Source organism: Stegastes partitus, unplaced genomic scaffold (assembly GCF_000690725.1).
Source record: "Stegastes partitus isolate 25-593 unplaced genomic scaffold, Stegastes_partitus-1.0.2 Scaffold1, whole genome shotgun sequence".
Taxonomy (NCBI): domain Eukaryota; kingdom Metazoa; phylum Chordata; class Actinopteri; family Pomacentridae; genus Stegastes; species Stegastes partitus.
Genome location: NW_007577732.1, coordinates 1834594 through 1862320, shown reverse-complemented (window position 1 = coordinate 1862320; position 27727 = coordinate 1834594). Strand labels below are relative to the sequence as shown.

The 27727-nt window shown below is 41.1% G+C and overlaps 2 protein-coding genes across 7 annotated transcripts in view; both read left to right on the top strand.

The window, feature by feature from the left end:
- Positions 1–27727, top strand: part of vit (vitrin) — a 35064-nt gene that overhangs the window by 3868 nt on the left and 3469 nt on the right. The window contains exons 2-21 of one of the 6 annotated variants that reach the window (XM_008304435.1): positions 7815–7959; positions 14217–14295; positions 14492–14557; positions 15722–15905; positions 16058–16191; positions 16280–16357; positions 16875–17057; positions 17613–17651; positions 18050–18088; positions 18186–18236; positions 19782–19844; positions 20376–20438; positions 22571–22645; positions 24537–24602; positions 25033–25095; positions 25680–25742; positions 26033–26080; positions 27001–27066; positions 27360–27507; positions 27591–27694. In XM_008304435.1, coding sequence (XP_008302657.1) covers positions 14262–14295; positions 14492–14557; positions 15722–15905; positions 16058–16191; positions 16280–16357; positions 16875–17057; positions 17613–17651; positions 18050–18088; positions 18186–18236; positions 19782–19844; positions 20376–20438; positions 22571–22645; positions 24537–24602; positions 25033–25095; positions 25680–25742; positions 26033–26080; positions 27001–27066; positions 27360–27507; positions 27591–27694 — 1567 coding nt within the window. In that variant the 5' untranslated portion in view covers positions 7815–7959; positions 14217–14261. Of the gene's footprint in view, positions 1–7797; positions 7960–14216; positions 14296–14491; positions 14558–15721; positions 15906–16057; positions 16192–16279; positions 16358–16874; positions 17058–17612; positions 17652–18049; positions 18089–18185; positions 18237–19781; positions 19845–20375; positions 20439–22570; positions 22646–24536; positions 24603–25032; positions 25096–25679; positions 25743–26032; positions 26081–27000; positions 27067–27359; positions 27508–27590; positions 27695–27727 lie in introns of those variants that run through there. The other 5 variants (XM_008304502.1, XM_008304364.1, XM_008304567.1 and 2 more) reach the window with 5 other exon arrangements.
- On the top strand, positions 1026–6394 carry LOC103374175 (opsin-5-like). Its single transcript, XM_008304254.1, has 6 exons — positions 1026–1164; positions 2128–2333; positions 4241–4340; positions 5325–5429; positions 5528–5751; positions 5924–6394. The coding sequence occupies exons 1-6, from the start codon at positions 1026–1028 to the stop codon at positions 6392–6394; spliced, it is 1245 nt and encodes a 414-aa protein (XP_008302476.1).

Sequence of the window (27727 nt, the reverse complement as noted above, 5' to 3'; positions counted from 1 at the left end):
ATTCTTTGACGAAAGCAAAGTTTGATGTAAAAAAAATTTTATTTCAAATACAAATCATTATTTCTAACCTTGTCAATGTCTTGACTCTATTTTCTATTCATTTCACAACGTATGGTGGTGAATAAGTGTCACTTTTCATGGAAAACACAAAATTGTTTGGGTGACCCCAAACTTTTGAACGGTAGTGTATATACATATATATATTGTGTGTTTATTCTTTATTCTTATTCTTCTTATTGTTTCGGTGTGGAACCGGTGCACAACACATTTCATTGCACGTTATATTAATGTAAAACTGTGTTTGTGACCAATAATGGCCTTGAATCCTTGAATCAAAACATTTTGAGTTCTCTCTACTGCTATCCATGGTTGTGCTGATTCCATAGAAGTGCAGGATTTTATATTGCAGTGAACAAAAACATCCACAGTGAGTAAAAATGCGGCAGAAGCAAAAAACAAACCCAGAAGGCTGAAGTTCAAAACATTGATCCTTATGCCGTGTTGAGGTCTTGATGGAAGGGCTCAACAGCCAACACCCAAGCTTCATCCACATAAGACATTTTTGTAAAACAACATCAGAAAATCTAATAATTAACAAATAGAAGCAAATGCAGAAAATGCAATTTGTAATCTGAGACACTGTCATGCATTTTTGTCTGTCTGCTGAGAGGCTTAAGTTGTCTTTGTGGGAGTTGAGACTTAGGACTTCAACCAATTTAAGTTAAATGAAAACCCTCCGAAAAGTACTGCCATCAGTTGTCTAGCTGACTGGACATTTTCTCTGTTGGCTTGGATTTCACCCAAAACCTCTATCTGCTAAGTAGCTAAGAAATAGATGGGATTACAGCTACAATCATTTGGACAGTGAGTGGTGAGGTATTAGTGACTGTGTCTAAGCTGGATTTAAAATGGACTGACCGGACATCCCTACTGGTGCATCAGTCCAATGTCTGTAGAGAGCACGACAGAGCAGAGACACTGTGGAGGACAGAAAGAATTCATGCCGAGACATCAAATTTCAGGCCATGGAAATAACATTGAAGGGTTTTCCTCTGAAGGTGGTGAATATTCCATGGAGGAACAATAACCTCAGTACTCTGCATACAGAGCCTCCTCTGTCCGAACAAGGAGAGACCGTCATTGGAATCTACCTGTTAGTATTGGGTAAGTCAACCATCACGCACTGCATTATAATAAGAGCTGAAATGTAGTGTTTAGTTTTGTGCATTTTGTATATGTTTTGTAGTTGAAATATTGTATTGCCTCCAGTGGACATCCAATACTGAACCCCCTACAGTAATGGTTATGAAATGGCATTTGTGAAAGACAAACAAAATGCTTGAAAAATGTATACGATTTAAACATTCAAATTGTGTCATCCTTTAAATCCCTACAATTAAATATTGGCAAGAAAGAGCCACAACAAAACCAGCTGTTGTTCCTCGAGTTTTCAAAGAGCAGTCCTCCACTGACACAGACAGCTTGGTTTGTGTGGGCGGCACTGTTTGTGTGGTGATCCTTGCCAACTAATGCTGCAGAGGGATTTTGTGTAAGACACAGACAGAGATATAAAAAGACAAAGGATTGTCTTGGCTTTTTACCACTATTACCTGACTGCAGAGTAGAACGAATTAACTTTGAACTTCTTCAGTCACTGCACAGTTCAGAGCCCGGTCAGTATCCAGGAATAGCACCAATGTAACTGTTTGCTATATTCATTTCCATCGTAATCTTCTATACTGGGCTATGTTATGGTCTATTTTCAATCCATTATATTCAATCCAGTCTTTTGCATTTTGCTCTACTCTACACTGTTAATGTGCAATGCTAAAGCATTATTCTGTACCTGATTATATAGTCTACTCTACTATGTGCCTCAACAACAGTGAAATATAATGTGCTTTGTTATGTGTAGCCCTATTATTCTTAATTATGCTATTCCACTTCACTTTACTATTCTATAAAATTATATGGTTCACATTTGTAGATTTTACTCTACAATACTCTACACAAATGTTCTATTTTACTATATATTACAATACATTACTATGGTATATTATACTGTACTATGCTACGAAGCATGTGGTTTCCTTAATATTCCCTGTGCTGTATTTTTCCTCCCTGCAGGATGGCTCTCCTGGTTTGGAAACAGTTTAGTGCTGTTTGTTCTGTACAGGCAGCGAGCCTCACTGCAGCCAACAGACTTCCTCACTTTAAATCTTGCCATCTCTGATGCCAGCATCTCCATATTCGGCTACTCCAGAGGAATCCTAGAAATATTCAATATCTTCAAGGATGATGGGTATTTGATCACCTGGATCTGGACTTGCCAGGTAAAAGCCACACCAAGACAGTACTTTAGTTGAAAGGACTGCATTTAAAAGACTATTTTGTTTACTTATCATTAATATTTTAAATGTCCCATTAAATTTCCTGCCAAATCTTAAATTGTGGTACAACTTGCAACAAAAAGAAGTAGGTAACATTCAGGAGTGTTGTCTTGAAATGGCCTGAAAGTGATGACTGTGCAGAGTTGCCAAATACATGCGTGTATGCTTCTGCTCTCTTTGGCCAATCCCAATTAATAAAGTACATTAAAAGAATCTGAGCAAGTCTTACAGCAAAGTGAGTATGCGTGTGAGGGAGTGTGTATGTGGAAGGGATTATACTAGTAGCCATGTGGGTTGGAGGTTAAATCTGTAATAAGATTACCATTGTGTAGGCCTTTAAAATGGGGGAACTCATCCAGCAGCGTGGCACCTGTCAGCAACCAAACAGAGATAAAAACAAGAGCTGCAGGGTGAATTTTTGTAACATAATTGAATTACAGGTTATTATGTTGCTGAATTATGACAAGTAATTTGTGTTAAATTTAAAGATGAGTTGTAATTTCGATGGTGTACTGTTCACTTCAATGTTTTTGTCTTTGCTCAGCCTCAGCTTGAAATGAAATAGTTATCATAGTTCAGCTTGGAATTCATCCCGGGTATTTTTCTTGCTCAAGGCAAGTTGTGGTAGAAATCATGATATCCGTGCTGCAGCTCTCCTAAGGAATCAAATGAAAACAAGTTGGTTCAACCAGAACATTTTCAGTCTCAGAAGAGGGTTAAACCCCAAAATCTGAGTGGAAGAGATACTGTAAGTTTAGCTGTGATGCTCTCAGACTTCAGTACAACTACTGAGATGACCTCATCTCTTAGACGTTCAATCACCAGTGAAGGAGAAATATTGGGATTGAAGTTTTCTCCTCTCATTTCCCTTTCCCCTGAGAGAGGTGGGCTGAAAGAGAGGACATCAGAAAGAAAAAAGGGAAGTAAGAAGTGACAGAAATAAAGGAGGGAAGGAACAGGAAGGTGAAGGAGGCAGGCATGTGAGAAGCATTCGCAGATTACTGCATGGAGCATGATGGGACATGAAGAGTTACAAGCTGGGCCAAGTCTCTGTGTTTTGCGCCCTATAGAACAGGACACACTGAATACGATAAAGCCTCATGGGACAAACTGAGGGAGGAATGTCAAGGTGTAAAAAAAAAAAAAAAAAAAGCCCTGATTTGAAGGCATTCTTTGTTCTATCATTCAAATTAACATGTTTTCTTGTGAGCCAAACTGCAAGATTGCACATGGTCCTCAATTCTCATAAGAAACTGCAAACTAGACGAGATCTGGATTAAAAGCCGTACTACTCTAAACGTTAGTAGTCCAATGATCTAAATGTGAGAAAGAAAAAAACGTGATGACTGCCTGTAATAGGATTAGGACTAAGGAAGATCAAGAGACCTTAACTGATCCATGTCACCTGGAAATGGCACAGCAGGGAGCTTGGTGTTGCACGATTAAAACTCAGTAGCATAATTCTCTTTAAGAAGCTGTGATTAAAAGATCTTCCTAAACAATAGGCTGACTGCTGCAAAGCTTCATGAGTTACCGTATTAGGCAGTCATTCAACTTTTCAGCAACAACGATTAGTGACCACAGCGAAAGGTTCGATTTTAATTTCCCATTGCTGATCCTACAAGTTTAAAATCCGGCAGCACACATCAGAGGAGTCTGGAACATATTGGTCAAACAGGAAGAAGAGCCTTTCAGCTCTAGTGTTTCTATCTGATCAAATCCAAAAGCAGACTTGGCAGAGAAAGGTCTGGAACAATTAGACAGGCAATAGCTCTGTTCCCTGAGGCTTCAGTGGCTGCTCAAAGATGTTTTGAAGATGTAATGCCATGTCTCTCTCTGTCTCCTTTCAGGTAGATGGCTTCTTTACGCTTCTCTTCGGCCTCGCAAGCATCAACACATTGACTGTTATCAGCGTCACCAGATACATCAAGGGATGTCACCCAGGCAAAGGTCAGATCTGCACTCCCTGAGTTCAAGTGAGGAAACATAAAGAAAGCTTCAGACCAGCATTTCTACCTTCCTCACATTCCAGCAGGTCTTATCTGGGAGAAAAGCATGTTTTCAGTGCTAATGAAACCTTATTACTGACTTGAGCCGGGGAAATAACTACCACTTGTCTCCAGCAATTTCATTTACATTTCTGCAACATGTCATTAAGTTAATTTGAGTTGGCATTTTTTTTCTATTTTGGGGTGTAACTCATGCTAAAGAATGTCTTAATTATATGGAAATTAGGTTCAGCAACTGCGTCTGTTGTCAGTGTGGGATAAGAGTGTTTACTGTGTGTGTGGTTGTTCATAAAACACAAGCTATATAAACCTGTGTGTGGGTATTTTACATTGGTGGTTTAAACTATGAACATTAGTGGTAGATGTGGGATTTCAACAAAGTGTATTATGAGCCAGAATACAGATGCAACTGCTGCCTACTGTAACTGATGTCAAGCTAGATAGAGGAATAAAAAACGTGCAATAGGTTTTTGTTAGGTGAAAATTAAATGACAGTAAGGGCAGTAAACTGTGTGGGTAAACCTGTGCTTGTACACAGCTAGTAATCCATAGTAACAAAAGCATTGCACATTAATCCATATAGACTGGAATATTGACATTATATATTTGAGCACGGCTTAGAAATAAAGGAAATGTTTGTTTCTTTTCTTCCCTTGAATACAAAACTATGTGTACTTTGTCAACAGAGGTCCTTTTCAGCTGCAGATGTTTGCAAAGGCTGTTAATATAAGAAAAGACCTCATTGTTCAACAAATGTCACAAATTTGACATTCATAGCAGGTCAAGAATTCTGCATGTTGGAGCCTCTCAGTTTTTCTGTCCAGAAACTTAACATTTAACCTTTTTAAACTGCAAACAATCCCACAATCAGTTCCATGACTTGCATTGCACTCATGTCACTTTTCTTTCCCGTGTGTTTTTGCAGCTCACTGCATCAGCATCAACACAATCGCTGTGTCGCTAATCTGCATTTGGACTGGAGCAATGTTTTGGTCTGTTGCTCCTGTGCTGGGCTGGGGCAGCTACACAGGTCTGTTTTATACACCAAGCTAACAGAAACATATAGTAATACTTGATACAATATCAACACTGGACCATAATCTGACCTCCGCGTCTTGTTTTTCTCAGATCGAGGTTATGGCACCTGTGAGGTGGACTGGTCCAAAGCCAACTACTCAACTTTTTACAAGTCCTACATCATCTCCATCCTCATCTTTTGCTTTTTCATCCCGGTGATGATCATGCTCTTCTCCTATGTTTCCATCATCAACACAGTAAAAACCACTAATGCCATGTCAGCTGATGGTTTCCTCACCGCCCGCCAAAGGAAGCTGGAGAGAGATGTAACAAGGGTAGGCCCAAAGGAAAATAATCAAGTTTATTTCTGATGTTTTTATTGCATAGACTTGATTGGAAAAGTTAAATGAGTCTCGTTAAAGCTCTACGTAAAAATGCCCTCTCAGTAATAAACCTCCTCTCACGTTACTCCAGTCCTGACAATTGTTTCCTCATGTCCCTCTCTAGATTTCCATTGTAATTTGCACTGCTTTCATCATGGCCTGGTCACCATATGCAGTGGTGTCAATGTGGTCAGCATGGGGCTTCCATGTGCCAAGCACGACCAGCATCATCACCCGTCTCTTTGCCAAGTCTGCCAGCTTCTACAACCCGCTCATCTACTTTGGGATGAGCTCCAAATTCCGCAAGGACGTCTCAGTGCTGCTGCCATGCTCACGCGAGCACAAGGAGGTGGTGCGTCTGCAGCACTTTCAGAACCTCAAACCCAAGGCTGAGGCCCCGCCTCCACCAGCATCACTTCCTGTCCAGAAGCTGGAGGTGAAATACGCACCAGGGGAGATGAGCCAGTGCAACCCTGACAGCGACTCAGGGGTCAACAGTCCTCCTCAGACTCCTCCGTCCGACACTCAGGAGGTCTTCCACATTAACGTGCCGTCGCACATCGAAACATCAGAGTACTGGTGTGACAGACTCTGAAGACTTTTCTCGTTTCACTTGAACCAATACTTGAATTAAGAAGAGAATCTGAGAGTATTTTTGTTAATAATCTGTATGTGTAATCAATGTGAATAAATTATTTTCTGAAAGAGTTTTTATTTCCAATAAAGACTTTAAATTTAAACTGGTGGTGGTGGCGTTTACTTTGGAGCAGAGCATAACTGATTCGCCCGAATCCTCTCAAAATATATTCAGCTGATAAAATTTGCAGTCAGTAAAGTACGGAGACAAGAGAAGCACAGTCACATCTGGAAACACTGAACTGTCCTTAACTCAGCAGAGGCATGTAATGGCACATGCCATTCTGCCATTTCCCCTGCTGCCCCTGAGGGCGCTCATGCCATCAGATCTCCCATACATCTTGCTGACTCTGTCAAGTAGTACAAGAGCCAGTATCCTGCTATACAAATGTGCCGTTTTACATCTCCATTCACTGAAGCATCACAGTGTCAGTCAACTCAAAGCAGGTCGAAGCAAAGGTTTTTATTAAAGGAAGCCGTGTGGCTCTATTTTTACAGAAAATTGTGCAGTGTAGGGGTGCAGGTTCTTAAGACAACTTTCTCACTGTTGAAAGAGAAATGAGTAACCCTGAAATAGCACCTGATCTCTTTTTTTTTCTAGCGACATCAATGGGCAATTATCTACTTGAGCCATGAAGGTTTAATCTTTAAAAAGTTCCTGAGGTGGTTTCTGCAAAGACCATAATCACACGCACAATGAGCTCTTTTACAGCAGCCTTTAAGACCTTTAAATCAAAATGGCAGGCAGCTTCAGCAGAACCATCCATACAGTGCTTAATAGCAACAGCTCCTGTGCCAGTCTGCAAAAACCTACTGACTCTGAGGTTCTGTCTGTTAGATTAGTGGAGGCTGACATAGGACCAAGTGTGTGTTAGAAGAGGGTGAGGGGTTACTGTACATCACAACAGCACGAGAAAGCCAAGAGTGAAAGTGGATGTGACTTTAACAGGTGCTGATTGGTTGATTTGGTAGAGGAGAAGAGATTACTGTGGTGAGAGCTGACACACTCCTCTTAGCTGTTTTATTTCAGTGAGTTGCAGGACAGACAACCAGAAAAATAACTCTGGCTTTCCTTCCTTACATAACAGCTTAAACTGCCAGTGTGGGGCAAATATTCTTGATGTGCCCAAAAACATGTGCATCTGTGCCAATCAAAAATAAATAATAATACATTTTTTAAAAAAACATTCAAAACGGTGCCTGCTCTGCTCTTCTCTGCTGCAGGGTGCAGCTCTCTGCATCTTTCCTCCTCATGGCACCGGGTTACTGATCTTCTGCCTGGGTGAAGAGCAACTAGCCTGAAGTGGGACGGGCAAATAAGGGAAACTCTGGCCCCGTCCCGTTCTGCACTTTTAATGAGCGCTGCGATCATGCAGGAGTAAAACTCCAGGTGGAACAGCGCTCGCACACACGCCCGCTGGTCCAAAGTGTTTTTCAATGAGAGAATAAGGAATCAGCGAAAGACTCCGCAGGGAATTACTGCGTGTTTTCAAACGCCTGGAGGATTATTTTTCCCTTCTTCAGGTAAGTTCACCTTCATTGCTCTATTTTGAACAGAGAGCCAGAAAGCGGGTCAACATATGAAATGGGAAATTTGTGTTTGCTTTTAGCGCGCTGTCGGTGAATCATCCTGTGAATCATCCACTTTTCTAATGATGCGTAATTGCGCGTAATTGATGTCCAGTGCGTTTTAGTTTAGCACTAAATAGCCCCGTGGAGGGTTTTACTCAACATTGCTCAAGTTTTTTTGGTTTTTATTTTTGTTTACTTTTGCTATGTATGGATGTATGCTCTGGTTTATCTCACCTGAGCTAGGGATGTGACAGTTTGCTCAAATAAGCCCACTACTGCTTACACTCAGGGTTAAACTTTCTTTTCCTTTTTTAAATAAATACCCCTCTTCGTCCCTGAAGTGAGGTGTATTTCAGAGAGCATTCAGTCATTCAGTCACAATCACGCATACTCTCAGGGCTGATTAAAAAACATATCTGTAGAAATGATCCAGTTTTCTTTTCTTTTTTCTTTTGTTTTATCAGATCACAAAACCTTTATGTTGAAATAACACATTCCTTTGAGGTGATTTTGTTCCAACTTTTGTTTCTAATTTCTTGTACATCATGTTTGACAGTCCCTTGTGTATTCTTTCTTACAATTCTGCATGGTTTTGAAAGAGACTGATGAAGCACAGGTGGTCTTTATACAATATGTCCAGCAGCAGGCTGCAGGCTCTGGCTTGTACTGAAGTCAGTGCCAAGAATTAAAGTAATTCAGCCTGTGCTGTGCTCAATAAACAAATAAGTGTCTCGGCAGCAGCAGCAGCAGCCCAAAAATCTACAGAAATGACCCTGTAGAGACATGTTGGCTTTTCTGTGTGTCTGATCTCTCTCCTCTGGTTCCTCAGTTGGCTTGTTGCTACAACACTTGGCACATCTAACATGCTTACAGTACAGTTCTGACACCTGTGAATGGTGGGATTGAACACTCCCTGGCAATGGGTGTGTTTAAATACTGTTTCACTTCAGGCATGCCATCACTCAGGAACACGGTGAAACCGAGTTCTCAGCTGGTCATGATACTCAAATAAGCCTCAATCCCCTTTAGTGCTTACCCTTGTTGCATTTACACTGGTCACCCCAGAGCAGGAATGCAACTGCTGCTGAAATGGAGAAAGCCTGAAATACAGTCTTGCTGCATGACTCTAAGGTTCACAACTGCTGATGGAAACACATCACTTCAGGCATGAAAATGTGTAGAAAAAACACACTTTCTGTGTAATTTTAGTGCTTATGACCAACTGCTTTTAAGCACTTGAAAGACCGTGGTGCAGCAGTCACAGGTGTGTGTGGTCTGCTTTGAGAACCCATTGTGTGCTGGTCTTTGAAACACGCTGTACATCCTGTTTACATTACAGCCACTGTATACCTGCCACACTCCTGCCAGGTGCGATGCTTATCCTGCATTATCAGATTTCAGGAGAAATCACCTGAAATTTGCCTGCACAGGCTAAAAAATGCACATTTCCTCAGCAACAGCAAGTTAGCTGGTTTTGTAGTCAAGGTTTTTTTTCTGCATGTAATCCACATAGTAGTGTCAATGTTTCCCCCTGTTGAATTGCGCTTTAATTCCTCAAACTATGTGGCCTGTCTGAGCTGCTTTGCCAAGTCCCGTACTCTAAACCTTTTAATTCTTTGTAGTGGCTGTAAAAATCACATTGTATTTTTTTTGTAGGTTTTCACATAAATGTTAGCATGTTGATGGTTTGTTTGATTTGTGTCCACACCCAGCTGAAATTAGAAGCTGGAGATGTGCAGTATGGCTCAGAATATAACTGATATCACCTCAGAGATGATCTGAAGCTGTACCACTGACAGCCCACGCCTTATCAAGGGTTTTATGTAGGTTTACGCCAAATATACAACACTTACACAATATATAACCCAATGTGTTTGTGATTTACTGCGGTGGTAAGTTGCAAGCCCTCCAATACCATGGCATTCTTCAAAGCAACCTGAGCATGTGATACGTTATCCCAGATCTCTGTTTATTTTTGATCCTTTAGTTAACTGTGTGTGTTTGTGTGTGTGTGTGAGTGAGCGAGATTGCATCTCTGCAAGTCCCTTCAGGATCTATTATCTACTGTACAGGAAACTCCCCACAGTGTTTGTCAAAGGATATCATTTGCCCTGCATTTCATTGCTCTGGAAAGGAGGCATTTAGAGGCTCACACTCAGAACACAAATTAAGAGGTCTGAAATTATTGCCATTTTTGTCATTTCATTTTTTCCGTCTAAGATGTCACAGCTCTACTCACAGGGACAGAATCACCAAACAGTGCATTGGTGAAAAGTAACTAAGTACAATTATACAAGTGTAATTGTGAGGCACTTGTATTTTGTTTGAGTATTTCCATTTTATGCCGCTTTATACTTCCTAACTATTACACTACAGGGCAAAACATTACACTTTGTACTCCACTGCATTTATTTGACAGTTTTAGATAATTTCAAGATAAAGATTTATTACGAAGTGATTGTAATATCACAAGCTTTTAAATTAAACCAGTGGTTTCCAGTCTTTTGGTTTCTTACAAAAAGCAATGTGCGGTCACATGTCAGATGTCTGTAAGTTGTTAACAGCTCCAGTAAATAGCAATTTCTCCCTCTAAACTTCTCACATTGTTAAATTTCAATAAATGTTCAGATCGAGCAATATCTTGGCAAACATAAGACATTAGAGGAAAAAGTCAAAAACTTGAAAACAGATTTGTGTTTCAGAGCTTTATTTTTTTTCCACTTTTGTCTCCCATTAATCATCCCATGACCCCTCGGGTTCATCTGCTGTCCCTGTATATAAAACTGAACATGAAGAAGTTCAAAGTAGCTCCACCTGCATCAGTTACAACAGTAACATGCTACAGACACATCAATGCTTTAGTATTAATAATCTAATTGTGTCGTAAATAGCAATTTATCAGTCAGAGGAACTAAACCAGTACTTTTACTTAATTATTCTAACTAAAAACCTTTTACTTAAGTTGGATCTTTAATGCAGGACATTCACTTGTAACCGGGTATGTTCACATTGCTGTACTGGTATTTTTACCAAGGTAAAGAATCTGAACACTTCTTCTCCCATTGTGTGTTTGGGAGGATTTACATGCTGAAATTTGCTTCATGAACATAGGGTTTACAGTTTCCTGTCATACACCTGATCTGTCTGATCCGTAGTTTGCTTTATCCAGTGAAGCGCGCTGACTCACCTCTCCTCTGCTGCAGGTCTGACTCCTGTACTGTAAGATGTACATATCTGTCTCAGCTTGTTCTCAGTCTCAGCTTTCTTTCCCCCGCAAGGACAAATTGTAGTCCTGACGATGCAGCAGTCATCTACCTGCCTGTCAAAGCAGAGCTCTGTGGAAAAACATTGTCAGTGCTCATGAATGCTGCAGTTGGGGAAAGTCCTGCTACTGCCAACTGCATCTATATTCATTTTTACCATGATATGAAATGTTAGGAGCATGTGTTCGCTTCAAATCATTATATGAGAAATCACACACTTCACACACGGCGAGCCCATCATGTAAACTTTATGCATAAGTTGTGAGAGAGAACTGTGCGTGGAAATGGTTTATGGACGCAACTTGAAATTCTGAACTGCAGCTCTCCTGTAAAGGATAATTACACAGCACGCTTCTGTTTACCACCCTGGCAGGACTGTGGTGTTTTAAGCCAATTTGACAACACAGGGTGCTGCATTCTTGGAAAACATTTTCACTTGACTATATGTATTTATATATCTAATTATATAGAGATATATATCTATATATATATATATGTATATTTAAATATTTATTTATAGAAATGCTTCAAAGCTGCCTCTTTATAAAGAAGGATATATTCAAGAATTTTGACTTTAGATAGATAGATAGATAGATAGATAGATAGATAGATAGATAGATAGATAGATAGATAGATAGATAGATAGATAGATAGATAGATAGATGTTCCAGTGTTTCAATGGTGTTTTTAAACTAAACCGGCTAACTTTACCTTCATATTTACCATACACAAATAAGAGCAGTTTCAGAATGTAAGATTCTGCACCTATAGGTTGATTAAATAGTTCAGACAGATTTGCTTTAAGTTTAAAGAGTTTCTTCTTCATTTAGTTTTGAGAAACCTACATTTTTAGCAGAGTCAGTGCAACGACAGTCAATAAGGCTGCTCTCATTTGGACAAATGAAAAGTCTATGAGTGTGGGAACTAAATTCAATACTAATCTTTGTCATAGCTAGAACTATTATGATGAAAGTATACAAATATAACAGCAGGTTTCCACCATATCTGTTTTCTGAAACTACTAAAGTCATGTGTCTGTGGGGAGTTTAAACTCTTCAACAATACGCCCTGTTAAGTCTTCTTATATGCTAGTTTTGCTTTAAACTAAAACTTTTGCTTTAACTCTTTATTTTAAGTCAAAATGGCTCAAGTTAGAAGAACTTGTGTATTTAGATTAGATTAGATCCAACTTTACTGTCATTGCATAGAGTACAAGGACTGAAACAACCAAGTCAGAAGTGTGAAAGCAGTAGTAAAGTGCATTGTCTACAGCATGTGATGGTATAAACAGAATGAACAGTATGGGCAGAGTGCTATGAACACACGAATATATCAATATATAGATGTGGATAGAATATAAAATAGATCATCTAAATCTACAGGTAGAAATAAATAGTGGTATAAGCAGTGTAAACATTATAATATGTATGTATAATATACACTGTATAAACAGACTAGACAGTATGAAGAATGTAAACTAAAGTTCTAAACTGGTCTGAAACTAAAAAATCAAACATTTTAAGATGTCTGAACAACCAGAAGTGAGCAAAACTAATATAGTTACATTATGTAAACTAAAAAATATGACTTCATTTGACTAAATCATAAATTCCTTTATGATGTTTTATAGTATACACTCTGGTAGTTGCAGTCATTCAGGGAAAGCATTTAATAGAGCATAAAAGTCTTCTTTTATTCAGGAATTCCCTATAAACCTGACAACCTCACCTTATACAACCAGTCTGACATGTTGCCAGCAGGTTAAGGCCTTTGCTCAAGGGCACCTCAGTAGTTGTCTTGACACTCAAGCATTCACAACCAGATTTTTGTGTATCTTTACATAGTGTTTTCAAGTAATAGTACGTGTCTAACACTGCTAATACAAGCACATGTCAGCGTGAATTGCTGCACATCTGACCCTGCTTCAGAGGTCGCTTTATGATCACATGTTCCCACTTGATCAGATTGAACCTGCTGGTGTGTGGCGGCAGTGACAGACATGATACCGCTCTCGTGGGAGGTACAGCATTCCTCTGTTAACAGGGAGGCCTCAGTCATCCCCTCCACAGTAAACAGCTCTGCAGGCACACTGCAGGAACTACAGTGGTTCTCATGTGGAGTCCATCCTCCAGCCTGTGTAATGACACTCTCTCTGGCTGCCTGTCTTAGTTCAGACTATTGCAGATATCACCAATGCTATCATTACATTACAACAAACCCGCAATGTCTGGAATGACGTCTTAGCGATCCGCTTCTAATCTTGATCTTGTTAACACAAGATTTAACTTATGTCTTTACGTGGGTATAACTTCGGAATCTGAATGACAGACACTGAAAGACATTTTCTGCTCACTGTAAACAGACTTTATTTCAACCCAGGATGCAGCTTGATGTGGTCGTTGCTGTCAAACAAACAAGCCATCTGACTGAACACAGCTCCCCATTCCTTATACATTAAATTACGTCTGTGTGCTCTCTAATAGAGTCTGACTCCATAAATATTAGTGGGAGGACGTTTTCATATGGTTTTTTTCTCAGAGTCCAGATGTTTGCTGTGGAGCTCCCAAATACTTTAAGCCTGTTGCAAACAAGAAACACTGACTTAAAATGAAGTTCAGTCCTTATGTGATCTGAATCTTTGAAGTGTGACAACACAGCTTACAATCAATGTTTTTCAAAGTCCCCACATTGGCTTTAGAGACACTGGATCAGTTCTTTGTGTAGCTCCAGTTCACAATTTGTTGTTTATCAAAAGAACAAATCTAGAAAATGTATCTCAGTGGCAGTGGTATACTCTGCCTTGTTTCCAGCAGACATAACAACAGTTTCTATTCTCATAAATGCTGACCGAAGTCTCCAGAGTTGCCTTCAGTGAGCAAGCAGGAAGCAGGAAATGAGTTTCTGAGGATAACAGTGAAAATCTGCTGCTTCTCCTGTCTCCGCAAGGTTGTGGGGTTATACAAGGACATCTGGCTGACCTGCTGAACCACCATGATCAGAGCATCACTCACGGCCATCTGCCTTGGTGAGCAACCAGGGTGTGTCTCTGCAGGAGCATACCGCTTTTCAATGTATCATCTTTGACATCTTCGAAATCAGTTTCCTTTACACTACAGACAGCAGCATCCCCTGCCGTAGAGGTCTTGTGTGTACAGTAAACACACTGATGATTATGTTACTTTGTCTGCTATTATGTGAAACTCCCTTTGCCTCATCCACAGCACTCCTCCTGTCCTGTGCATGCTTGGCCAAGCCTAACGGATCAAAGAACAAGAAACCAAAGCAAGGTAGACATCATCAGATAGCAAGCCTGTAATCTCCATCGTTCCTTGTGTTATTGTCTACACTGGCATTCTCCACTGCAGCTGCCCAGAGGCGAAAATAATCTTATGATACAAAATTAGGTTGTGTGACTGTTGAGGAGAAACCGCTCTCTAAATTAGACCCAGTTAGAATTGATTTGGGGCCAAATGATGTTCTGTACAGTAGTTTTAGGTAAAAAACTGGGCTTACATTGATTGAAAAGCGAAAGTTTTTACAAAAAAGAAACGTCGTTTCAACAGATTTTCACTGGTTAATGTGGAGCCAATTCACAACAACATGTTGAAATATAACAACCATTATAATTCCAAGTGCCATTTGTGTTCTAGATTTATCATAAAAATGTCTGTAAATGTCCAACATAGATTCCCAAAGTCCTACATTATGCTATTGTGTGCTGCTTTCCACCACATAAGAAAAGCTTTTGGAGACCACACACGAGAGACTAAATTTCGAGAATGAATAAAAAAAATATTATTTTCATTATTTTCATTCACATTGAGATGGGTGACACATTAATGGAAAAACATGATTTTGCTGCATTTTACTGGCATGGTTTGGGTCCACTTGTCCCCTTGGAGGGAAAGGTCAATGCAAGTTCTTCTGAGTGATCAAATTTTCTTCTGATGAAACATTTCTGTCCTGTTGAGAGTCTCTTTTATGATGACAGTGCCTCCATTTATAGGGCTCACTGAATTGATTATTAAATATGAAAATTATGTGAATCATATGTTGTGACCTTCACACTCACCAGATATCAACCCAAATGCAAAACAATGGGAGATTTTTTTACCAATATGTTAGACAGAGTTCTCCAGCATCATCATCATCAAAACACCAAATGTAGGAATATCTTTTGGAAGAACGATTTCAAGTCCCTCCAGTAAACTTCTAGATATTTGGAGAATCAATGCTACGGCACATTGAAGCTGTTCTGGAGACTCATGGTGGTCTAGTATCTTACTCAGATACTTTATGTTGTTTTTTCTTTAATTTGTCACCCATCCGACTGTAATTTTTATTTTTTTTTATCAGCAATTGTATAGTATAACTGTTTGAGCTGTAAATGCAGTGCATCAGCGGTTATGTGTAAACTCAACATCTAAACAACACAATCTCGACCTCTCTAGTATCCCACCCTCTTTTTCCCCCCACAGTGGTTCCAGCAATAGAGTGTGATGTCAGAGCCGGGAAGATCAATCTCCCAGAGTTCATAGTCAAATGTCCGGCACACTGTAAGGAAACCAAGCAGCAGGTCTATGGGACGGGCGTGTTCGCCTCCATCTCCAGCATCTGCAACGCAGCCATCCACAGGTTAGCAGCGGAGTGATGATTATAGCATAAACTTATGCGAGACGCCTTTATTGAATTTCCCTTCTGGGATGAATAAAGTATTTTTCATTTCATTTATGGCAGTTAAGGCCACCTTTTAGCAGTTAAATCTGATGAAGCTTTTGTGTCGGCAGTGGCGTCATCACAAACTCAGGAGGGAAGGTGATAGTGAGGAAGATGGCCGGGCAGAATATCTACAAAGGCAGCAATTCTAACGGGGTGCGCTCTCTGTCTCTGCCTAAGTGGAGAGAGTCATTCGCTGTCTCAGGTATTAATGATGAAGTCAACGATGTTAAACACGGTTCTTTAGAATTAGAACTTCAATGAAATCAAAAGCTGACTCTGTTGTGTTTCAGTGGGAAAGCCCAAGAAAGGAGTCATCTACCCATCTACGCTGGACTACGTCCCTTCAAGACCAACCTATGTGAAAACAAGTGAGAGGAGGGTTATTCTTTTCACTCATATCGTGCATCTCTTATGTGCATATATGAATGTTGGTGCTTTACATTCAGTAAAGGTTTTTACATCCACAGGACAAGCTGATTAGGACCCAGTGGTTTGGAATTCAAAAGATGTCTAGACATCCAGGGTCAAATCCACCAACAGTTTATTTAAAAGTGAAAGCTCTTTAGACATCTAGACTATATGTTATATGAGCTTTTATTTTTCTGTATTTTAGCATATAATCTGGTTAGGACCAACCACTTCTAGTTCATGAGACATCAAGACATCTTTAGGCCTACAGATGATCAGCATGGACAAAAGGTTACCAGATAACCTGCGCTTGACTCTGGCATGTCGAACTTCACTCAGGTTGAACGAGGAGTCGGAGCGCTTCAGTCTGGTGAAGAATGTCAAGAATGCATTACAACACAGCCGTTACTGTAGACACTCTTCCTCCCCATCCATCCGTCTTCTACTCAACTGCCTTCATCTGTCGTCTCTTTTCAGGTCAAAAGGAGGACAAGCTGGTCACCACGGCACTGCCTGCAACAACAGCACCCGAACCCACCACCACCACCACTCCTGAACCCACCACCACCACCACCACCACCACAGCAGCTCCCACCACGACCACCACACCTACACCTACCACCAAGGCCCGAGCTGCTGCCCACAAAGTCAGGGATGCAGGTGAACGAAACAAATGTACACTTTAATCATACATCATTTTTTACATTCACAACATGTGCAAAAAGTGAAATCCTCCGCAGCTAACGCGCCACCCAGTTGACATCTAACTAACAACTTTAGCAGCTTGTAAGTAGAAATATTGTTTGCCAGAACAAGCTTTCATTTGTGTGAAGCTGAGTAATGAAGATGAATGATTGCGGCCGGTAATTACAAGTCACAACTGCAATTATGACAAATTACAGCTGGTCTCGTCGAGTTAATGCAGTGCTGTTCAGCTGCTTGACCGACTTACCAGCATATATGATCAGCAGACCTGTCATCACTTGCATTAAATGAAAACATTATCAGACGACAATCGCTGCGAGTCATCTGCTCCGTTTTGGATAGAAATGCAGCTACAGTGAGCAGACAATGCTACAGTATCTTAAGGTATGTGTGCAAATGAGATGGGCTGAGTGCCAGAAAGCCTCCCAACCATTTCTCTCCCTTTCATTTTCTGTAACATTATCTCTCCTCTCTCCATGTTGGCACCCCGTTTTTCTTTCTTCCATCCAGGCAGCAGTCACCCGTACCTTGCCCATGTGGCAGCCTCAAGTAAGTGAAACAAAGCTAAAGGGTTGACCTTTTTAATCTTTTATGTTTTGGTGGTGTGAGGGGCTGCGGTGGTGTTGCTTAATGCTAGGGTGTGCAGGAATTTGTGTTTACGTCAAGCATGGGGTTGTAGCTTCACATCAGTCCTCTGCTATGGATTCGCCATGTGTTCAGTATCAAAGGTATCAAGTTTGTCATTGTCAGTGGCACAACTTGGGATTTAAAAACTAAAATCAGTTCAGTTCCCTTGTTTTAAGCGAAAAACTTAAAACATTCAAGCCACTAGTCGGTTTTGCTTACATCAAGATTTACCACAATTTGCCATTCTGGTAAATAATATACATGCAAACCAAGATTTTTTTTTTTTGTCTAAATTTGCCCACATTGTGTTATTGGTATAGGACAGTCACAGAGTGGTCATGGAAAAAGTCCCAGCCAAGGTATGTCAAAGCTCTCACTGATTCTGCAGCTCTTGGAAAGTCCTTTATACCACATACAGCAGTTGAAGTTTAACTAAATGATGGCATTTCTTCAAAGTATTCAGAGGAAGTTCCTATCCGAGTAGATTCCCACAACGTGCCAGTGCAGGTAAACCAAGCTTTAATCTCCATGTGTCTTTTTTTTATTCTACCTTTGGATTGTCTGAAATCGTCTCCACATTTCCTTTATCTATTCTTTTCTCTTTTTTTTTTACTGATATATACATAAACTCTGCATGGCATCCCTGTTCTGTATGTGCACAGCTGCTTTAAATGATTTTTACTGGTCTTTTAACACAAAGCTGGACCACATTTTGTTCCGTTGTCTTCAAGTAAAAACAGTACCGAACGAAGGATTTAACCATATTCATACTGTATTGTGTTTGGAAGCAATTATTTACTCTTTTTTTGTCATGGATATAATTCAGGGTTTCAGGGAGAATAAATCTTTAACTGTAGCAATGGTACAGTAGTGGCTCTATGAGGTGCAGTGGTACTTGGAGATAAAAACTACCATCAGCATGCTAAAATAATCCTAATGATTGTGTTAATATGCAGATTCTCTTTTTTTTCTTTTTCTTTTACAAATAATGTGTACTCACTATGGCGCAGATGCAACTAGGTGTTACCTTTTCCCAGTAACAATGGGTAAAATACATCCAGTCACGAATCAACAGTGTAGAGTTACATCAAAGCCATTTTAGGGTAGGAAGAGATTATTTTTATGGAAAAAAGTCTGAGGAAAAAATAGGGACTTTCAGGCTTATTAAATACCACAAAACACAAATTACAACAGAGACAGACAGGAATGCCATTAGTTTTGTAGTAGCTGATGTATTAGTGGTAAGTAGCTTGTCATAAAGTATGAGAAAACATTAGGTTTTGATGTGATGTTGGTGCTATATGACAAATCACGAGATCACCAGATTAATTAGAATACATCCTCAGGACAACATACATTTCTAAACCTAATTTGATGACAATAGATCCAAACTTTATTTCCCGAAGTACTGTTCACCTGCGAGTGGTGCTAGAGATAAAGCCAGACAGTCATTAAAGTCATTAGAATCCATCTGTCAGGGCGCACGATTCCAGTAATTGTTGAGATCCACTCTGGACCAAAGCAGCGCACTGGCAGACCAACATCATTAGAGCCACATTGCTAGCATGGTCAATAAAATGGGGAATCAGAGAAGCCAAGACTTTTTCAATACATATAGTTTCTACTTCAGAACTGTTAGGGCTGCTATAATTACAGAGCATTCCTGGAAAAGAAAACATTGCTCTCAGCAGAAGTTCTGGATAAATAACAGTTTTAAAACAGCAATAGCAGTATGTCTCAGGCTTTATTGCATTTTTGCCCTCATTGACTACAACTGCTGGGTTGCAGAGTCAACAAATCTATCGACAATATTTCTTAAAGGAGAAACACCAGCTTGTTAGTGTTACCTAATGATCATTTGTTGTACAGATCTGATTTAGAGCTCATTAATACTGAAGTGAACTGTCTTGGCTATCTGCCACGATAATCTAAGATCTTTTTTTCTTTTCTCCATTAGAAAAAGAACGCATTTACTGGAATCTGCTAAGGTCATCAAACCAGTTTATATTCATGTTATCTTGTAATATGTTTGTTTCCTAATCTTGGTCCCAGGTCTGCGCAGACCAGAGGCCGGGTCAGCTGTCAGAAGGCAGCCATCCTCTCCAGTCGGCCCAGGTCAGCCTCATCACCAGCACTCACACACACACACAAAACAGCTACAAACAGATTTGGCGGGGGTTGAGAGGGAGAGTTGGTCAAGGGCAGCAGGAGGGACAGATGGCTTTGTTGGAACAAGAATCCAGGAGACGTAGACCGCTGTAAGTCTGACCCTGGTGTTCACACCCATAAGCCCCTGTGATCTTCACCCCAGGGTCACCTCTAATCCCCTCCATCAAACATCTCAGCTAACATTCCTTCCATGATAACCGCTGTTTTCTGTCATCAGGCACATCCTCTTATTCATATTTTCGTTTTTCAAGATGAAAAGAGGCAAATGACGCCGAGTTAAGGCCTGTAAATACGCCCAGCATATATCCTTTTGTTTTTGATATCATGCTGAGGAGAAAATGCCTTCAACTTCACTCAAAGCAAAACAGCTGGGCTGCATTTGTGGATGGAGTCCCAGAACTGAAACTCTCTTCTCCCCCCCTTCTCCTTTCTTTTCCCCTCTTATTCTATCTGCCTGTTTCTCATTGCTACAAACAGTTTTTAACAGGGTTCAGCCTGCCCCACCCGAGCGGACTCCGACCATGAGCCAGTCCAACCCTGGTAAGTATCTCCAGACCCTTAGCGGGAGTCCTCAGACTACGCTAGCAGACACACTGACTGACGTAGAACGTAGACAGGTCTGATCAAACAGGGGGAATAACTAGGACAATAAACCTCTGGTTGAAATGTTTTATAAAGCAGCACTAATGTTTACCCTCTGTGGGACGCTATGGTTCAGTGCATGGCCAGTCCCAATAAACGACATGCGGAAATACAAGCACATACTCGACTTTCACTGTACGAAAGAGGAAAAAATTAGCAGCGAATACATATGATACGGGTCAAAGCAAAGAGATGACGTGATATCATTGTCCCCAATTCATCTTGTGCCATGTTTCCACTATGTATGAGACCACTTTCTCTTTTAGATAAGACCACGATGAGAAATGTGCTCTGTCAGTACTGTAATAACACCTTATGACAGATCCCATCTGGTCTGGCCTCTTCCCCTCCCTTGTAAATGCTTGCAGAGAGGGAGACAGAGATGAAAGCAGCAGCACCAAGTTGCCCGGTGCTGCTCCCAGAGAGACGTCTGACCCAGTCCACAGCTCTGCAGGATCTGGGTCCACTCCCTGGCTTGTCAAGAATAGAAAGCTCTCGCCATTCAAACCAGCCGAGGTTTGGCTAAGCTAGGAATGCACTTCGGTTTTGTCTTCTGTGGAATACAAAAAACCATGGATCCCTAAATTTAGATGGGCCTATATCTGTTTAAATGACTTCTGATTGTATGATTTGATTTCTAAAGTGCAGTGAGAGCTGTTCCAGACCTATTTGTCTAACCTTTTGAGATGATGATTACGGCAGAGAACAGGTATTGAGGCTTTGGCTTGTGGAGAACAATGTGATTTTGTAAAATTTATTGATGGCCTTAGGGAAATTCTTTTAGCTGGAGGTCGGAGGTCAAAGGTAAGGGTCAGCTACACAGCAGTGTTCCTGGAATCAGCAGGGATTCAGTGTCTTTCTTATGGACACTCTTTCAGGCTGAGTGCTTGCCGGCGTTTTGAACTCTGATTTACGAGCTGTAGAATTTTCTCTGTAGTCGCTTTGCCACCTGGTTGTCCCACACAGATGTTTGAATTTATTGCTCAGATTACTGTAAATGCAATAATTGAGCTCAACTTGGCACTTGTAATGAGACAGCCACAAAGATTCATGAAAAACCTCTGAGATTCTGTCCCCTAGGTCCCTTTGTTGGTGCTAAATCAGTCACGTCTTTCAACAAAATTGCATTTTACTCACATTTATGCAGACAAGTCAGTAACGCTGCAGACATATTGCAGAGTGAGCTCCAACCCAAGGCCAGGATCAGTGTCCCTGATCCTGCTTTGACCTTCTGGCCGCAGTGATCACCGAAGTGGCTATGATCGAGAGAGTTAAACTCAATCCTTTTAAAGCACCTGTTTCATTAGAAAAAATAACACTACTGTCTGCGGTATAGCGCTGGGCCTTTGACCAGCAGCAGATTAGACTAATCTCTGCGTACTACTATCTACACTGTCCCTGGTTTGACACCAACTTTAGAATAATACTCCCACGCTTCAGTGGGCGGCTGGCTGGGCTCTCCCAGCCCGTCCTAGTCAACAAAGGCCCTGCTCACTAGCTGCCACTGGATGGGAACCTCAAAGCCCTGGCTGTGTGTTTGTGTAAGCAACCCATCCACCACAGAGAGGGGTTAACTGAAGTGTGTTGTCGTGGCTCAGTCAGTTTAGACAGATGGGATGCACTGTTATGATTTTGCTCAGCTGTTTGGGCTTCTGGTGTTCAATGACATTTCAATTAACCTTGAGCCATGCAGGAGTCATACTGATTAAACCATTGCCATTTTCCAAGTTGACAATGTGAACATATTTTGATGTCAGAAGCAACAGATAGAAACCAGAAAAATGAGAAACACATTCTCTCAGGGTGTTGGTCTTCCGCCGTCTCTACCCTGCAGGTAGAAAGCAGCGACATTAAACAACCTGTAGTCACTCCGTCTCTGTCTCTGTGACTACTGTATGTTTAGTGTCTGGCTCAAGGCTGAACATCTTGTGCATACTCCACTAATAACGTGGTCGGTTTAGTGGAGGTCACAAGCATGCTCCTCCTTGATGCCTGTCCTGAACGCAGCTTTCTAATCTTCCCCTGCACAGCTTTTCCCAGAAGGGAATGGCCACCTCCTGCTTTTCCTCGTCCTGATTGGTTCCCTGGAGCTCGACGACCAGCAGGTACCAAACACAGAACAGATCATGCTTCATTAGTTGACCGTAAACATGTTTGGATTTAAATGTTGCTGTTTTGCAAGTGAATTTTCTCAAGTCATGTAAAACACATTGCTTGACTTGGTTGCGTTAGAATCACACTGCTTTCTTTTATAAGATGTAATTAACTATTAACAATTGTGTGACTAATATCTGAAGTTTATTTTACCTTTCCTGTCCCAAAAGGTCCTCAATGAGGGAACGGATAAATTACACTAAACAATACCTAAGTGCGACAAATGAACGCTCAAATTGTAGCATTGCTTTGTCAGTTGTTTGGCCTTTGCTGCTTTACTCAAACATACAAGGGTACTTCCCGGATAACAGCAAATGAGCTAAAGTAAGAGTAATTTGGCAGGGATATGTGTAACGGTGTTTTTGATTTATGATGATGAATGTGAACTGGAGAAAGTCATACGGACACGTGTTAATCCATGCTGTAGTCTCACAGCATGGATATCTTCTTTATACAATTTATCAATGGTTCATAAAGTCAAAGCTAACAATTGTTTACAATGTTTACTGTGTTCACTATCTTAGTTTGCTAAGGAACACTAAATACAAAGAACAGCTAAGGCTGATGGGAATGTCATTGGTTTAAAGAGCCCATGTTATGCTGTTTGTTTTTTTCTGCTTCCTTTAGTGTATTATATATATATGCTTTTGTACACATAAAAGGTCTGCAAACTTACAAAGCTCAAAGTCCATGCCAGAGAACAATGATCCTTAACTGGCTGAAATCCCTTATCTGAAGCCCAGACTTACCTTCCATGACTTATAGGCGTCACTATGTCACACATTCGCATAACGCCTGCATACCCTCAAACAAAGAACGTGCATGCAGAGTTATTTCCTTCCGCTAAAGCCACATCTCTATACAGTCAGTCAGAGCAAACTCTGCTTTTTCAGGGGGAACCTTAAAGAGGCAGGAGCCTATTGTGTTTTTTGCACATTAAAGCATGTAAACATTGTCAAGCAGACCCCCCAAATTAAATTGCAAACCTGTAAATGTGAATAATATGGGTTCTTTGAGTCTGTGTAGATTCTCAGTCATCTAGCTCATGGTAATCCTAAATGCTTCAGTAGGTCTTTTTAGTTTTTGTATAGAGGCGTCCTTGGTTCTAACTGACCGGTAGGGAGTCCCATGTATTTATTCTCACCACCAAATCACATGACCTATGGCTCATTAACAACCCAAGACTTGAATGCCTCAAGGTGTGAATGGTTGTGAAACTGCCTGGTGAAGGATGACTTGTCTGACCTCTGGATAAAATACCCAAACGCAAGGTGAGTAATGCTGAATGTTCAGTCCAATACAATGAGGAGTCCTATATTTAGAAAAGAATAGCAAAACACAGGAGAGCCGCCTCCTCAGGACCGGATTCAGCAGTCCACCTGCATCTGAGGACTAAATGACATTCTTTTGAGGACAGCAATGTTAGCACTCTGGACACTAGGCAGAGAAGACATGTGGTTAAAGAAAGAGAATGGGGATGTAGTCTATGACACCACTTATCAGGTACTTATCGTGCAGTCTTTAGCTGCCTCCCCAGACAGTTCCACCACCATTATCACCTTGAGTCATCCCTCACCAGACAGTTTCACAACCACTGACATTTCGAGGCATGCAAGTCTTGGATCGCTCACAGGTCTGTAGCTGTGTGATTCTGGGGTGAGAATAAATGAATATATAAAACTAAATCAGAACTAAGGAAACGATAAGAGCTGAAATGTCTTCAAGAACCAAACAAGCAAATCCAGATCCCTACTACTGAAGCTCTTTGGATGGGCTCTTTGATAACCCTTACTCTAACCTGTGTATTTGCTGATGCCTCCACCTTCTCTGCTGTACACTCAGATGTTAGTTATGCAGTTCCAGATTCAGGATACACGTGGAGTGAGACGGACACGCCTGAGATTACAGGTAAGTCAGCCTCCAACATGACAATTCGGTGTGTACTGCCCACCTCACTACATTTTGTATCCATTCGAGTTGCATGTACAAACACAGCATGTTCGTATGACTGGTACTGTTTGGTATCTGCTGACCATGTATGTGTTGAATTGACTCCATGTGTAAGTACATGCAATGTGTGTCTCAGGACACAGTGTTTACATGCCATCTGCCTGCCATATGAGAGATTCTTTGAAGTGTGGAGGAAAAGAGCATAGGGCAGGTTTATTGTGCATGTGAGAGTGAGATACTTTGAGGTGATAATTCTGCACAAAGCCATTGTTTTCACTGGTCTGGGATTGGTTGGGAAGGATATGTGACCAATCACAACCATGGAAATGTGTGCTTTTCCCTCTGAAGTTCTTTCCATACTAACGGGTTTCAAAACATCCTCCTCTAGCTCGGGATCACAGGCCTGATATCTCAGACTTTGAGCGCTGGTTTTATAACTTTGGACCATACCGTAAGTGTTTTTCTATTTCTGTTTACGGGCAACTAACAGGCCTTCAGGTTTTATATCGTCAAATGTATGGGTTGGAATGCTGTAAATGTTTGTTTTCTCTCTGTGACGCAACATGGCACACAGGTTCCCACACATGACCACATTCCTATGTTTCAGTATTGTGTTACTTTAGTTTTTAAGTTAATTTGTTACCTTTTAGACAACAAACAGGGTTGTTGTTACCTCCAGCTTCCTGCATAACACACAGACATGAGGGTGGCATCAATCTTCTCATTTAACTCTCCGCCAGAAAGTAAATAAGTCTATTTGCCGATATGGCCTACTGACAAGAGACAAAACAGCACGCAAATAGCCCTCACTTTCAGATTACAGGCCATGGTTCCATCTGTTTGAAGACACAGCTGAGCCTCCAAATCTAAGGGACATGGTTTGGAAAACTGACTGGCTGAGCCATTTCCAGCGAGCACCACAAAAGTACCACCACACATCCAACCAAATGAAACACAGAGCCAGAGGGAGCGAGCTGTAATACCATGGTGTGATCATATTTCAAGTGTCATCACTGATATTGCCTTTACTTTTAGCACCCCGATCCACTGACTCAGATGGCAACCATAAAGTACCACTGGATACAACCCATACTAAAGGTGAGCAGTGGTTACCATGGCTACAAACACCTGTTGTGTCCGGGAAGGTATCAGCTTGGACTCGTCATACAGTATCTGTGAAACACTTCTTTCTATTATTTGCTCTGCTAGTCATTAGGTTGTAAGATGTGCTCAGCTGCTGCTGCTGCTGCTTAAGTCTTATAGTTATGAGTAGACCTTACTAAAAAGATACAGTGTTTTCTTTTTATGATAGATTAACCTTGGTGAGTGTGTGAAATAGTGAAGTAGAAATGTGCTAACGCTGGGCTTGTATGATATCATCTATGCAGTGGAGCCAGTGGATGCCTGGAAGCCTGAAGCAAACCTTTATGAATCAGGTAAGGGGATTTGCTCTGCTCCCTCTCTCTGCCCCCCAAAACAGTCGCTTTGCCAGTAAATCCTCACTTCTGACTGTAAGTACAAACCAAAACGAGGCTGCCCTAGGAAAAGCATCTGGGTTTCGGCTCAGCCTGTAATTGAAGGGATTCGAAGTCAAAGTCAAATGGCATGGTTGCCGGCGGATAAAATCAGTTCCTGTTTGGTATAATGTTTGCCACAACAAATGCCAACTAACGGGTGGGAACTCTAGAAAGTGGACTGCTGCAAATTTTACCAGGCAAACCGTAAGGTTAATTCTGCGAAAGACGTCATTTGCTTTTGGTTTGTGGTTAAAGAGTAGAAAATAGTTTCATTACAAAGTGCCTTGCCTTGGATGTTGAATAGGCAATTTTACATACGTACATGTTGTGTGACTAAATGACATGGGAGTGAGTAATCTATACATTTAGGAATATCCATCCATCCATTATCTATACACCGCTTAATCCTCACTAGGGTCGCGGGGGGCCTGGAGTCTATCAAAGCTGACTTAAGGTGAAGGCAGGGGACACCCTGGACAGGTCACCAGTCTATCACAGGGCTACACTTAGAGACAGACAACCAAGCGCTCTCACATTTACAACATGTTTTTGGACTGTGTGGGAGGAAGCCAGAGAACCTTGAGAGAACCCATGCTGCACAGGGAGAACATGCAAACTCCACACAGAAAGATCCCGGGTGTCCTCACCAGGACGCGAACCGGCGACCTGGTGGCAGTGGTGCTAACCACAGAGCCACCTTGCAGTCTAATTTAGGAATATGTATAATCATATAAAGGACACAAAATATACAGTAAAGTTTTTTTTCTTCATGGTATGTTGCCCTACAAGCAAACTTTAGCCAAATTCTGCTTTAAACTCTTGTGTTTCTTGATTTTTAGGCTTCAGCATGAGAGAACAAGACCCTGTACCCAGAGTACCTGAGCCTGTGTCACAAGGAGACCCGAGTATGTCCATCTTAATACATGTTAAAAACAACAATCTGGAGAATTTATAGCATCTTTGAAACTATTCTGGTTGACCTGTACCACTTTTTAGTCTTTGCTTCAAAATCTTTGGTGAGCATTAAAGTTACCGTGTGCAATTGTTCATATTAACAATTTAAAAAAAAAAAAAATCCCACGGCTTAGTAGGTTAAATTGCATTTGTTTACATGTATTTTTGCCGCCTCGCTGCAGTTTTAAGTCCTTGCATATTTAACTGATCTTCTATAACCTTGTGGTGTGTCGTGTTTGCGCAGATTGTAAAGTGGACCTGGTCTTCCTGATGGATGGGAGCTGGAGCATTGGGAAGCGGCGTTTCAAGATCCAGAAGGATTTCCTGGCAGAGGTGGCTCAGACCATCAATGTGGGTGTGGCTGGACCCATGATGGGCATCATCCAATATGGGTAACCTCTCCACTCTTGTAGAGTCATTATGTACCCGTTTTTGATAAGAAACTTCATGTAATCTCTTCTTGCTTTGTCTAAAGCGACGACCCCGTGACAGAGATCAGTCTGAAGTCTTACTCCAACTCCAGAGAGCTGAAATCTGCCGTCGATAAGATTGTGCAGAAAGGAGGCCTCTCCAATGTGGGTGAGTGACCCTCTGTGAGCTGCCAGCTACAGC

Bases quoted from the DNA above. Each gene is read 5' to 3' on its own strand.
- LOC103374175 (XM_008304254.1), top strand. From the start codon at position 1,026: ATGGAAATAACATTGAAGGGTTTTCCTCTGAAGGTGGTGAATATTCCA. The intron at 1,165-2,127 runs GTAAGTCAACCA...TCCTCCCTGCAG, and splicing joins AATCTACCTGTTAGTATTGG to GATGGCTCTCCTGGTTTGGA. The intron at 5,430-5,527 runs GTCTGTTTTATA...TGTTTTTCTCAG, and splicing joins GGGCTGGGGCAGCTACACAG to ATCGAGGTTATGGCACCTGT.